Source organism: Colossoma macropomum, unplaced genomic scaffold, assembly GCF_904425465.1.
Source record: "Colossoma macropomum unplaced genomic scaffold, Colossoma_macropomum, whole genome shotgun sequence".
Taxonomy (NCBI): domain Eukaryota; kingdom Metazoa; phylum Chordata; class Actinopteri; order Characiformes; family Serrasalmidae; genus Colossoma; species Colossoma macropomum.
Window position 1 is genome coordinate 22946158 of NW_023494796.1, and position 13188 is coordinate 22959345.

Consider the following 13188-nt stretch of genomic DNA (forward strand, 5'->3'; position numbering starts at 1 on the left):
TAGCAAGAGCAGCAGTTTTGTCTTCATTCTGTAAATCATTTACATATAGAATTTAACTTATGTTATGAATGAATAACAATACTTGTCTCAAAGCTTTGGTATGTGCTATTCACACACTTCTTTCAGACGATCATAAAGAAAGTAGAACATAGTGCAATATAAAAATTAGAATTTCCTTCTGCAAAAAAAAAAAAAAAATTAAAATAAGTAATGATAAAGAATTTACTATAACGGCCAACAAAGTGGCTACATGAAATGCACTTCTCTGGTCAAAGAAAACAGATATAAAAATATAGTCTCTGTTCTCAACATAATCATAAAATAAGTATGTGCTCAACAGCAAGACAGAAATTATTAAATGTTAACATCTGCTTAAAATCAAAAAACAGTCACGGTGATTTCCCATCATTTAAATGGACTCATCAGCAAAGCTAGTCCAGTGCAATCAACAATGCAAGGTCAGGGGTTCAATGACTTTTTTATCTCTAAAACAATTAAAATAAAAGTGGCATCATCACTGAAATGTCTCAGATTCATGCTGCCAAAAATGAAGCACATTCTGTTTAGGAATAAAAGGATCTACTGTCTGAAATTTGCCCTAAATTAATGTTGAAATAAAGTTGCTTAGTGCTACATTCCAACAGTGAGAAGCATCTTTCCTTTGATATAATAAATCCCAGTTTGTTATAAAACACATAATATGAATGACATACAGTACACTGAAGTATAAAAATGTATACATAATGTGCAGTATAAAAACAGCCACATATTTGCAAAGGGAATGGCTTCTTAGACTTACATAATTATTAAAATGATGCTGGTAACCTTTAATGAGACTTCAAATGAATGACTAAATAAATAAACAAACAAACAAACAAATAAGCAAGGTCATAAATTACAAAGCTGAATATATGTTCTTCCTGTAATAATAAATAAGATTTTATGCCTAATACATTAGGGTATAGAGTGATCACAATAACTCACTGCTCTATATACAGTAATTGTCATCGTTCTGCCATTAAAGGATGCCTTTTCCTTTTTTATCACTACAACCTAGTCCAAAAGATTTGCTTAAAATGTGGTTTTGACAATGTAATTTTATTTGCATTTAGATGATAAAAAATGTATATAGCTGACCTCATGTTCGATTAGTGGCAATGTTGTCTATTGAGGGGGTAGATTTACCTCCAAACTGGGTAAAAACAAAAAAACTCACCGGTGTTCTCTGGACAATCAGCTATAAAGTAAAAACGGCATTACAAACTGCAGTGTTATAAAATGAATGATGTAATCTGTAAGCAATGACACAATCAACAAATTGATATGAAAAAACATTTAGACCCACCACTCCTTGCCTCAGTGTCTCATACAGAGGTGTTTGGGCCACTCCCATGCTCTATATGACCTGTTTGGCCTTTTAAAAGCGAACTAGGGAAGACAGTGATTGTGCTGCATGTAGGAATTTTGTTTGGTTGCAGAGTTTTAGTGTATGCAGAGTACCAGTCTCGATCAAAGACGGCCTTCACCTGTTCCACTAGAGTGGAGCTCTTCCCTGTGAAACCCACCGCCTTACTGATGACCAGTCCAGCTCCAGCATTGTACAAGAACTCGTTCCCCACCCAATCAAAGTTCCCTGCAGAACCAAAAACAAAGAACCACACTGAAGGGATGACTTCTTCCTCAATTACTTTTTAGAGCAGTTCTTTGATCAACATTAGGAGAGTGTTTTTACAAAACTCCTTTAGATTAGGGTTAAACTGAATGCGATGAGGGTCCAAAAGTCTGAGACCAGACTGAAAATCTGGATTTTTTTTAAACCTGGAAAAAACTAACAGTAAGTTTTAGATTTTCAAACATTAGTGTCTACATTAAGGCCTTTGTACAACAAGGTCAGATCAGATTTTTTTTTTAAGTTTGAGTTTTTATCTCTTCTTATTGACGTGTTCAGACTCTCAGGGAGATTTACTCTACTCATCGGAGTCCACGCCAGTTTGAGAGCACAGTTATTAAAACCGGGATAAACTAAATACTAAGAAATTCTGAAATTAATGTAAATATTTCAAAGATTTACATTCACTCAAATTGTTATGCAGATAACATCAACTGTAATAAAAAGGCAAGCATTTTACCCATGGTCTCAGACTTTCGGATCCCACTGTATAATGAGTACGTATGATGTGTGTGTTTATTTTGGTGCTTGTCCTTTGCCGTTTTAATCGTGTGGCTTTTTCTTTTTCCTTTGTTAAGATCCTGTTTATTTTTAAACATCAATCTGCTCAGGGACAACAAATGAATATTAACCATTTGTCAGTACATGACCGACAGTACTCTGTCGGTCATGTTTTATTTACAGAATAATTAGCAGGCAGCTAAACATGATTAATTTAAAATCTTTACAAAAGTCATTATCTGAATAAAGTGATTGCTCGCACCTATATACACAGAGTTGTCAGTCACCATGTATCTGTGATGGTTGATGCCCTGTAGAGATCCATCCTCTTGCAGCCGTGGACTAAAGAATCTCTATATGAACATTAAAAACAGACAAATATGGAAGGATTCAGAGTTATCAACAAAAAACGTCTCTTTGTTAAACACAGAACTAATGAGGTCATCTCACGTGAACTGCATTTTTAAGTATGAATTTCTTTTGACAGTTACACTGACCGGCTACCTTACTAGAAACATCTTGTACAGTTAGAACACCACATACACTACCATGTCAAGGTCTCTGCGGTGCTGAGAATTATCCACCACCCAAATAATATCTGGTCAGAAGCAGTCCTGCGGTCAGAAACTGACAAATGATTAATTAGGTAGTGGGCAGCACTGTGCAGCAACAGATGAGCTACAGTCTGTTGTACACTTATGTAGTAAGTAGATGGAATTTATAAAGAGGTCAGTGAGTGGTAGTAAGAGGTAGGTGCTTATAATAAAGTGGACAGTGACAGTAGATAACACTTGCACTAACAAGTACTGACCGGTAGGTGGCACACCATTCTTAGCTGTCCTCACTGCTGAATTACAGCCCCACTCATGCTAGTTATAGCATGCTTGGTGTAACAGAACCACAGACCATGTCTAGTTTTGATAGATCTTCTGTTAATGATTTGCCTTACAGTCCGTTTATCACAGAAGATGGCTGTTAAAATGCTTCGTGATATTAGGGTATCTTAGGTTCATTGATATTGCAGTCCATTTCTGGCTTTTTTACAGTCCAATAATGGGAGCATTGTTTAAATCTGATTAGTATTAGGTTGGAAACATTTTGTGTTCCCTTACATAAAACCGATCTGCTGTCTGTTCTTGCGCAGTGACAGCAGAACTTTTAGCCTCACCTGAAATAAGACACTGTCAAGTTTGTTAAGACGTGTCACACGTCAGTTGACAAGTAAGCCTAATCATACTATTAAATTGCTTATTTTATATTCTATTCCTGCAGTGTGTAACCCATTTGAACATTTAATTAAAGATTGTGTTGGTCCTTTGTCACCATCGAAATATGGCTGTTAATTTGCGGAAAATAATGGGCCACTCGTTATCTCGCAACGAAAATCTGTTGAGAATAATTGCAAAGAAAAAAGGTTAAAACTGTTCTCAGTTTCTTTCTATTTTTGGTATCCTCAAAATTATTCAAAGTGATAGAGGTTCAAACTTTCCTTTACCTATGTCTGCAGAAGTGCAGCAACTAGGGATGCAGCAATACTATTTTTTCAGACAGTGTACGAATATGACAATATATTTTTTTAGTACCTGTCGAAACAGATACCATTATCATAATGAGTAACTTACTTAGAATTAAGCAGCTGTTTGTATGTGTGAGTGCAACGTATCTGAACAGTTAAATCATTCAAATCTTACTAGCTATGTAACATCAGTTTTCTTAAATCAAGTAGTGTTGCAGTGGAGAAGAATGGATTTTGTTCCATGTCAGAAAAGCAGTTCTGTACTGCTCTAAGTAAAGGGTGTTTCATAGTTTTGATCCTGTGCTCCTCATATGTCTCTGTCAACAACAGTCTCTGTAGCACAGTGCGGGAATCACATTCGTGGCTAACACATCTGAGGAGCTCACATTTCTAGTGTTTTGTTTAGCTAGTTGAGCTGTATTTGAATGCACGATTTTAGAAATACTGTTGTTTGGTGACGCACTGTACGTTAGAATAGACCACAGACCATAGACAACTCTCTCTCCTGGTTAGCAGCACTATTCAACATTTAGAAACTGCTGTCGGATTGAAGTTTTGCCATTTAATGAATAGTAAAAAATAGTATAAAAAACTGCACTGAGATTTTTTTTTTAAGTGTTCTGCGTCAAACTGTGGTCATGCGGAAATGCCACTGGTACAGCTACCCTCCATGCTCAGAACCTTGCGACCCTGCAGTGGAAAAAAGGACTGCTGACTCTTTTGGGAACAGCTTTTGTTGGGAGGACAAAGTTATAACTGGTTGGTTTAGACTTTAAAGGTTGGAAACAGTTAAAGTAGCAGTAGGGTGCACAAAAGCAAAGGATGGACAAATTGAATACTTATATGTTTGATATTATACTTAGTGTTGGAGGCTTATGCGTAATCTAATCTAATGTAAATTAACCTGTCAAATACATGTTTCCTGCTTTCTTTCCTAAAAATGAATAACTTACTGGCCGTTTTGATTAGAAATTCAATAAGCAAATGAGTGGTCTCTGACTCTTGCACAGTACTGCATTTCAATCATTTAGGCATATTCTAACATGCAAAATCTAAAAATCTCACTCACCACTTCCATCGAGCAGTTAGACATTTCCATGCATAGGCTTTTCAGAGACCACGCGAAATTAAAGGTGAGAGGATGCGTCTGCTCCCTGCAGCTTATCAGCAGATGAATTTTGATGTGCTTCAGGATCAAGGCCTCTCGGAGCATCCCATCAATGCGTGACCAGTATTTGCTAGAGCACACATACCAAGCAGGCTAAATGAATATTAACTGAATATAAACAATAAAAACCAAAGTCCACAGAACTAGTCTCTCACCTAATAAATGTAATAATGGAATACCTTAAACAGGATACAAAAAAATAATCATTCTCATCATTCAAATGTCAGTTAAATTGAGGAAAACAAGAAGACCAAATGAAAAAGTGAATAACGAGATAAAAACAGCACTCGAAACATAAAGCCCTAGATACTATAAAGCAGTAGGTAAAGTAGTAGTAAAAAATAACTGAAAATATATTAAGAAAAAAAAGCAAAACTAAGAGTGAACTTAGTCAGTGTGAGCCACAATATGTTTTTCCTCAGCTCTGTCTGTGTGGGTAGACATACTTCAATATGCTGCCACCCAATAAATGTCATCCTTTAACTTTTTCTTATTTTTTTATTTCACAGTGTCAAGTGCTTCTTTAGTTTTGCACTGGAGCTATGAGGCTAATGTAGCTAACAACTAATGGGAGACTATAGCCATCGCTTTAGCACTGTGCAAACTGCATGCCTAAATTACCACACACTTGCTTCAAACCGCTTCAAGTTGCTGGGTAATCACAAACAGACTTTCTGTAGTATGACACAGATTTCATTAAAAATGGAGAAAAGTACATTGCTTAGCTATAACCAGGAGTAGTAACAAACTTCACTTCTAAATTTTGCCTGTACATCTTAAATGCAAAATATGAGTGAACTACTCAAAGAGCAAATTTATTAGAGTTATTACCAGGTTGTTAGATTAGTACAGTACAAGATATTTGTTTTGCTTTAATGAACCATTTTACCTAATTGGATCAAACTGCAGTCCCACAGGAAAAAAAAATTCAAATATTAAAATAAGATTTAAGTATTCAGATCTTAGACATTTACAAGGATTATGTTATGATTTATGTAAACCCAAGGCACTACTTGAGATAATGATAAGCTAAAGTAACAAGCAACAAGCTAAAAATAAACAAAATCATAATTTTGAGGTACTTTCTACTGGAAAGTGGCCGTGCCAAACCCTAATCCCAAAATTTCAAGATTTTTTTTAATGTTTATTTTCAATGTTTTGTCAGTATCTAAAAGGTTACTAGCAAAACATCTGGTAAAGTTTCAGTTGTGCTATGATAGTTTTGGTAGTGACAAAATGGAATGTTCAATTATTTGTTTTAATTAAATAAACATTATTAAGGCATAGGATCATTCAAAGCAAAAGGATCAAATGTTCAAAGCCCTATTCAGATGGGATTAGTTTTCCATGGAGAGGTAGGTTAATGCCAATTTACCACAGGATGTCTGTGATTTTTATGATTGATCTGCATGAGATAAGAAATCTCAGTATAAATGACAGAGATAGGAGTGGCTACTCACCTTTACTACAGAAAAGAGCATACAATATTTCATTTTGCTGTTAATTTGTTTACCCTAACCATTTACCTTGCTGTCTTAAGTGATTGCAGTGCATCATTAGCATCATCATTAGCTCAGGAATTCAAAGTCAACAGTCAACTTCAGTGCATAAAACTTTTTGCAAACCTTTTGTAAAAATGTACATTTTTTTCCAGATCTGAGTTGAGCACATAAGGCAGGACAGCAATTGTACATTCTAGCTTGATTTTAACCACAGAGAACACAAGTAAATGCTTCTTCGAGTGCCTCCATACTAAAGAAACTCAGTTTCCAGAGGATATGATTTTTAACAACATGTTAATTCACACAGGATTAATATAACCTGGGGTTTTTTAGATAAACTGCTCATTTTTATGAAAAGTAAGCGGTGCTGCAATCTTTACTGAAGCGGGGTGCGCAGATGGTAAAAATGACTGACATAGCGCATTCTGACAGGACTAAAATCACTGATAAATGCCGGTAATAATTACATTAGCCCACCTTCTGAATGGGGCTCAAGTCAGTTAAAAGTCCAAAATGTGCTTTGAACTCTGTCTTTAAACCAGCTGACAGAATGATGCTAATACTCTTGCAGATCTATAGGATTTTAAATATGAAATCAATGCAATACTTTTGAGTGTAAAAAGAACCCATGATTTGACATTTTATGTATCAAAGTGTGAATTGACTCACTTGTGTGAATTATTAATGACGAGAGGCAGATAGTCTGTTATGGAGATATAGATGAACCTCTTGGCCTCCTGAATGACACGCAAAATTGCCTCGATGTCTCGGGTTCGATCTTTGGGGCAGAAGGCATCTGGAGAACTCTAAAACATTACACAGTAATATTAACAGTAATATTATTAATAATAATAATAATATGATATTAATATTAACTGACACTGGACAGAAAGGTTTTCTTGTAGGTAGGTTTTTTCCCCTGAAGAGTTTATTTCAATGTATTTTTCACCATAATGTCAAAGCTTTATTCTCTTATAAGGTATAATATCAAGAAAAAAATACAACTTGAAAATACAAGTTGAAATAAGAGTTTAAGATAGCATGTAAACAGTTAAGTTTTGAAATATACCACTCACTTCCCCACCCATACTGCCTATATATAAAAGCACAATGTTTTTCTGATGTCACAAAACTCCTTGCATTTACACACATCAAACGATTCAAGCTACAGCAGTTTAGCCCACCCATTCATATTGAAGTTATGAGAACTGTTTCAGCCTGTACTGCTTCTTTGAATGAGGCACAATACAGGGCAGCCAATTAGAAGATAACTGTCAAAGTCTGGAATCATTTTTTTCAATTAGCATAAAATCCATTTGTTAAAGATAAGATGTATAAAAATGATTGTCCTATGATACTACTAATCTACAGCTTCATAAAATTAACATCCAGAATGCCTTATATTTGAAAAGTGAGGTAGATAACCCACCAAGAAATTACTATAAATAGACAAAAACAGTATATTATTTGAATAAAACAGCCACAATTATAATGACATATGATTCCCAATTTTTGAACAATAGAAAATATCAGTCCTAAAATGTTTAATGAACACATGTTAGGGTAGCTGACTATAGCCTAACTGCTTCACCATGTAAGGTGGGACAAGAAAATTTAAAAAGAATTTGAACAGTAGGTTGACTTCAGCCTCATTGAGAGTTGAAAGGCATCAAAAGGGATGAGGAGAAAACTGTTTCTGCTTGACAGGTGAGTAACATTAACCTTTTTTGCTATTTCACAGAACCAATAGGTCAGTATTGTTTGCATTTGCAGCAGCAAATGCAGTGACAGTTTGCTAACTCACAACCCTGCTGACGATAGTTATGCTACTTGCTGTGTTCGCTCTAACATTATATTATTGTATTTGTCTGTACATCGTATGCCATGAAGATCTAAAAAAAGATGTCTAAGGGATGTATTTGTTCTTCTGTTGAGTTCAAATATTAACAATCTGTTTCTAGAATTGTATACTGTGGCTTTAAACACTTCCAAAGCACTCCAGTCTGAATACTTCTGCAAGTGGCTGTGTATGGTCATAAAGACTACAGCCCTTGGAGACACAGATTAGTCATTCTTTCTGGGAATGGACAGAGAGATTTTCAGTATCCAGAGATATCTCTCAGAAGAGTACTCAATCATGAGGAGAGCAGCTCTGAATGCAACAGGAACTGATTGATTTCAACTCATAAGCTCTTCATAACAGTCATAATGTTCTCAACACTGTCTGTACATTTCTGAAGAAGTCATCGATCGCAGATGATCAAGGTTCATTTATAGCAGAGTCGAGCAACCTTCCTGTTTGAGGCAACGCAGCCTTTTGGCCAACCGCATGTGTGTTATCCTTTTTGTGGGATAGAGCAAATATTACCAGTGATACTTTTTGCTAAATATTCAATTTGCTCACAATTTCCCCCTTACCTCAAATGTACCAACACCCAAACCAATACTCTACATGGGTAACACCAATACCTTAATGTTGATTCTTCAATAATACATTTCTTAAGCTTTTACGTAACTCAAACAAGGTACAAAAACATACTGGCTGGGTCAAGTAATAGATCATATTCTGCACACTAGATAATTCAAATGTTCGAAAACACGAAACCATTTGATATTTTTTATTTTTTATTGAACAATACCAAATTTTTCAATAAGACAACAAAGTATAATTTGATAGTACCACAAAAGTACTGAATTTTGATACCTAGTCCTATAGATCAGCCAAGACATGTTTTGTGTCTAAAGTTTTGCACTGGAGCTACGAGAGTAATGTAGGTAATAGGTAATGGACGGTAAAAGTCACCAGTTTAGCACTGTGCAAACTACATGTGAAAATCATCACACCTTTCCTCAAACTCCACTGAGTTGTTGAGTAATCTTTAGTAAACTTGCTTTTGTGTTTTCTGTCACTGGACGACATCGTTTTCTATAAAAATGGACAAAAATAGAGTCAAAATTCAGGCCTCAGGATGGCTGTTCCTAGTATTTTCAGTTATGTTTTGTACTCTTGTTGATGTATGAGTATGTGTGAGCCATTACTTATTAGGTACATTACTTTTTAGTTACATTAGTCTAGCCTTGTAGTTCCAGCGCAAAACTAAATAAACAATGTCCTGGCATTTAACAAGTCTTAACTGACTGACTACATTTGGGGTAAGGAGACAACTGTGTACATATTTCAGCTAACCACTGCCATCGGATCAACTGTGTACATATTTCAGCTAACCACTACCATCGGATCAATTGTGTACATATTTCAGCTAACCACTCCATTGGATCATCTTCTATGGTTTACCTCGCGTGTAATTCTGCACCCTTCCAAGTATATACATTCACTATCTACAGTAAAAGCATTCTTTTTCTGCCAGACCTAAAATGTTACATCATTTCACTCAAAACAGCCGCTTCCACTTCACTGCTGTAATCTATATGCAATCTAAATTGTAGATTAATATTCTTTCATCATCACACATTTGTCATTTATCTTTGCTCACCAAGACATAGGCCGTAGTGTTGGTGCCATTCAGTTGAAGCCCAAGTGTCCTTTCTTTGTTGTAGAGTGCAGTCAGCCTCTTGGACCATATAGCTGGCACAAAGTCTCTGTACTGTAGCTGCCAGTAGAGACTGAATATTCTGTGGAGGTCCAGCACCAGGCAGCTGCAATTATATATAATGACTCCCAGCTCCTTCCTCTGTCAGGAAGTAAGGGGTTAAACAAGTTAATGCTTCATTGGCACTTAAAGTACAAATTAATTTTTATTCTGAAAAAAAAAAAAACACCAACTTTTTTCTAATTTTCAGTTTGTGTGCTTCTAAAAACAAACACTGGGCAAAAAGCAAATATAATGGACGTTTATAGGACATTTACAGGGCATAGAACTGCATCCAGTTTCAAGTTCCAAACTGTCCTAGATAAAAATAGTTGAAACTGTTTTCTATATAATGTTATTTATGTATTAACTTTATAGCTAAAATTCTGGTTGTATTTGCTTCAGTGACAGAAATGCATCACTATTCACATTATTCAAAATAACATGGAACAGTGAAGTAACGTTATAAGATCACATGTGCCATATCACATCATGCCATAATATAGTATCAACAGCAAATGTGAAATCCTGTATTTTGCATATACAGTACATGTGCAGTATCTTAAGTTTTTTTACTCTCATTCTATGCAATTAGGTCATTTTTGCACCATATTGTACTTTAGAACAACTCATTTCACAAGAAAAAGTCTAGGGTAGGTTTTGACCTGGTTTTAAGAAAAAAAATGAAAAAATTTAATTTTAGAAAACCCAGTAATATGACACATCTTTATTCTATGTAAATTTAAAATCACTGACAATAATGGATGATAGCAGTGAGGTGGTAGACTCCTTTGTTCAATGAAAAATAAACAAATGTCTATCAGAAATTTTAGCAGCTGCATGGTGTTTCACTACCATTCAATATGGACAGGGCAATGAAAAAATTCACTGTATGTTCTTGGTCATTCTAAAGGTTGAGCTGCACTACTGTGAAGATGCAAAACCGTCGCACAAGTTTGCAGATATGCAGATGTAGAAACATAATTCAGCCATAAGAATTAAATGCCACATTAAGAAGACATCTATGTATAATCCTGGAAGGGAATATTAGAATCACTTACTCACAAAGAGACACACACAAAACTGAACTTGAGTTTTGAAACTCATGTGACTGTCTGATGAAAAACAGCACATTTCTATTCTGAACAGGTATCACATCTAATTTCTGCCTATATAAGAATCAGCTAGTCACAGCCTTTGCACTGATATAACCCTCCTTTGTACAGGGAATCAGATACGGAGGGCAGGAGCTCTCCTCAGACAACTGTACTCTAATAGGAGCTTAGGAGATCAGAGGGTGTCAGGAACTCTGTGTTTTCTCTTCATGGTACGCCTGCAGCCTTATCCACCTTGTCTGTTGTCTTTTGGCACCATGCCCAGGCCAGCTGCACTCCAGGCATTTCCAATTATGATCTCCTCTAAAAGCCTATCCTTCCAACAGTCCACACATTTTCAGCCTTGATTACCATTTCAAAGAGCACATTCACATTCTCTGTGCATTCAAATGTGAGATATGGCTTGGTCTTACTTTTAGAGTTGTGTAACAGATTTATGAAAGTATTCATGAAAAAAAACTGTTGAGAACATAAAACAGAAACTGTGTAATGTCCTGCCAGAGTATGATATATGATTGCTGTTTTCTGGGCAATTATGTGGTTATGGAGCTAGAGTAAATACCAAAATAGGAACCAAACTCATACTTAGGTGCCATATATTTGGTGCTCTCCATTACCGTAGAAAGTGATCTCCAGTCCATGCCAGCACTGCCAATGTACATGTGTTTCCTGTCCACAACCCAGAAGGAGGAATGGAGTTTGCCGTGGGTGAGGGCAGTCATGTTCAGATCATGCACTTCTGCACCTGCATGAGGCAGTAAGTTAGGAGACTTACAGAACTGCCCAGGTAAGACAGTTAACACTAAACAGCACATCAAAACGTGATATTTATGAATGGACAAAAATACAATAATACATTTTTTGCTATTTCCTTTGGTTAAATTATTGATTGTGGCATGGGCAGGGTGTGTCTAACCTCTGCAAAACAAATGCTATGTATGCAGCTTCGACATGAATTATCGAAGTTTCTGACCTGCAAACAAATTATGTTTAGAGAGTTGCCTTACACTGCAAGCAATCAAATCTATGAAGTTGGACTGCAGTCGCCAGTTTACTAATTAGTTAACTAAAATAAAAAATGCATAGCCCCCTAAAAATTGCAAATTTTGTGCTGTCTGTAGCCAAACATAAAACATTGTGAATAAATAACTACATTTTTGGCACGGCTGTGCTGCTAGGCTACCATTCCTATCGTCAGAGTCTGTTTGGACATGTCTCATTGTAGCCAAGAACTGCCCACTTTGACAGAAAGGGGCCATTCGACTGACATGCAAAGTAAACAACAACAGACAGTGGTTTTCTGTTTAACATGATGATGCAGGCAAACATTCAAAACAGTGCTACAGCAAAAAACAGATTCAAAGTCCTATAAGACTTAAGATTCTTATCCTTCTCTGAATAGACTTGCATGAACAAAAGAACTTCACACAAAACCCATGACTTTCACGGAACTTCTACAAACTTTATAAAACTTTTTTTAAATCCAGTGACTATATCTTGTGCCAAAAATGTCACTGGTTTTGCTGTGTGCAGAACAGGCAACTGCATGCCATTGGTGAGAAGTTAGCTATCATTTAGTTTGATAAACAAAAGGTATTATTTTGTGATGTAGGACACTGTTCATTTTTTTGTTCATGTGTCAGACTGTTCATTTTTTTTTAATCTTTGCTTTTCATTTTCAAGTACTTGACCACCAGATTCCTCAATATGAAGGTGTTATTTTTTCAGGATCTGACTCCTTAAAGAAAATGTACCATGGGATCCTGAGCCCAAGTCTAAATGAATAAGCAGAATGAATGAGTAAAGTAAAAAAGAATATTAAGAACTTTTACTTTCATGAAACAATGCAATAATGGATGTCATTCAAAATGTAAAGGGCATTTACAAAGTATCCGTTTCAAGTTCTAGAACAAGGACATACCGAAGACCACTGCACTCAAGACATGTGCCGCAGCGTCATGTGGTAGATACAGTAAATTGTTGCTATACTACAAAGCATGTGTCACAGTGAGGGAGCCTATGTTCAAGCTCATTTTTACACAATCTTTTAAATTTAATAAAATAAAACTTTCAACATAATTTAAGGTTGGTATCAATTTGTTAGTTTTTATATTAGCTCTTTATAAA

General features: G+C 35.7%; 1 protein-coding gene across 1 annotated transcript in view; it reads right to left on the reverse strand.

The window, feature by feature from the left end:
- Positions 1-789: 789 nt before the first annotated feature.
- Positions 790-13188, reverse strand: part of LOC118816887 (inactive phospholipase D5) — a 49578-nt gene continuing 37179 nt past the window's right edge. Inside the window, exons 5-10 of the mRNA XM_036583494.1 lie at positions 11679-11806; positions 9851-10048; positions 7026-7162; positions 4756-4924; positions 2433-2523; positions 790-1633 (exon numbers count right to left, since the gene is read on the reverse strand). Coding sequence (XP_036439387.1) covers positions 1365-1633; positions 2433-2523; positions 4756-4924; positions 7026-7162; positions 9851-10048; positions 11679-11806 — 992 coding nt within the window. The 3' untranslated portion in view covers positions 790-1364. The remainder of the gene's footprint in view (positions 1634-2432; positions 2524-4755; positions 4925-7025; positions 7163-9850; positions 10049-11678; positions 11807-13188) is intronic.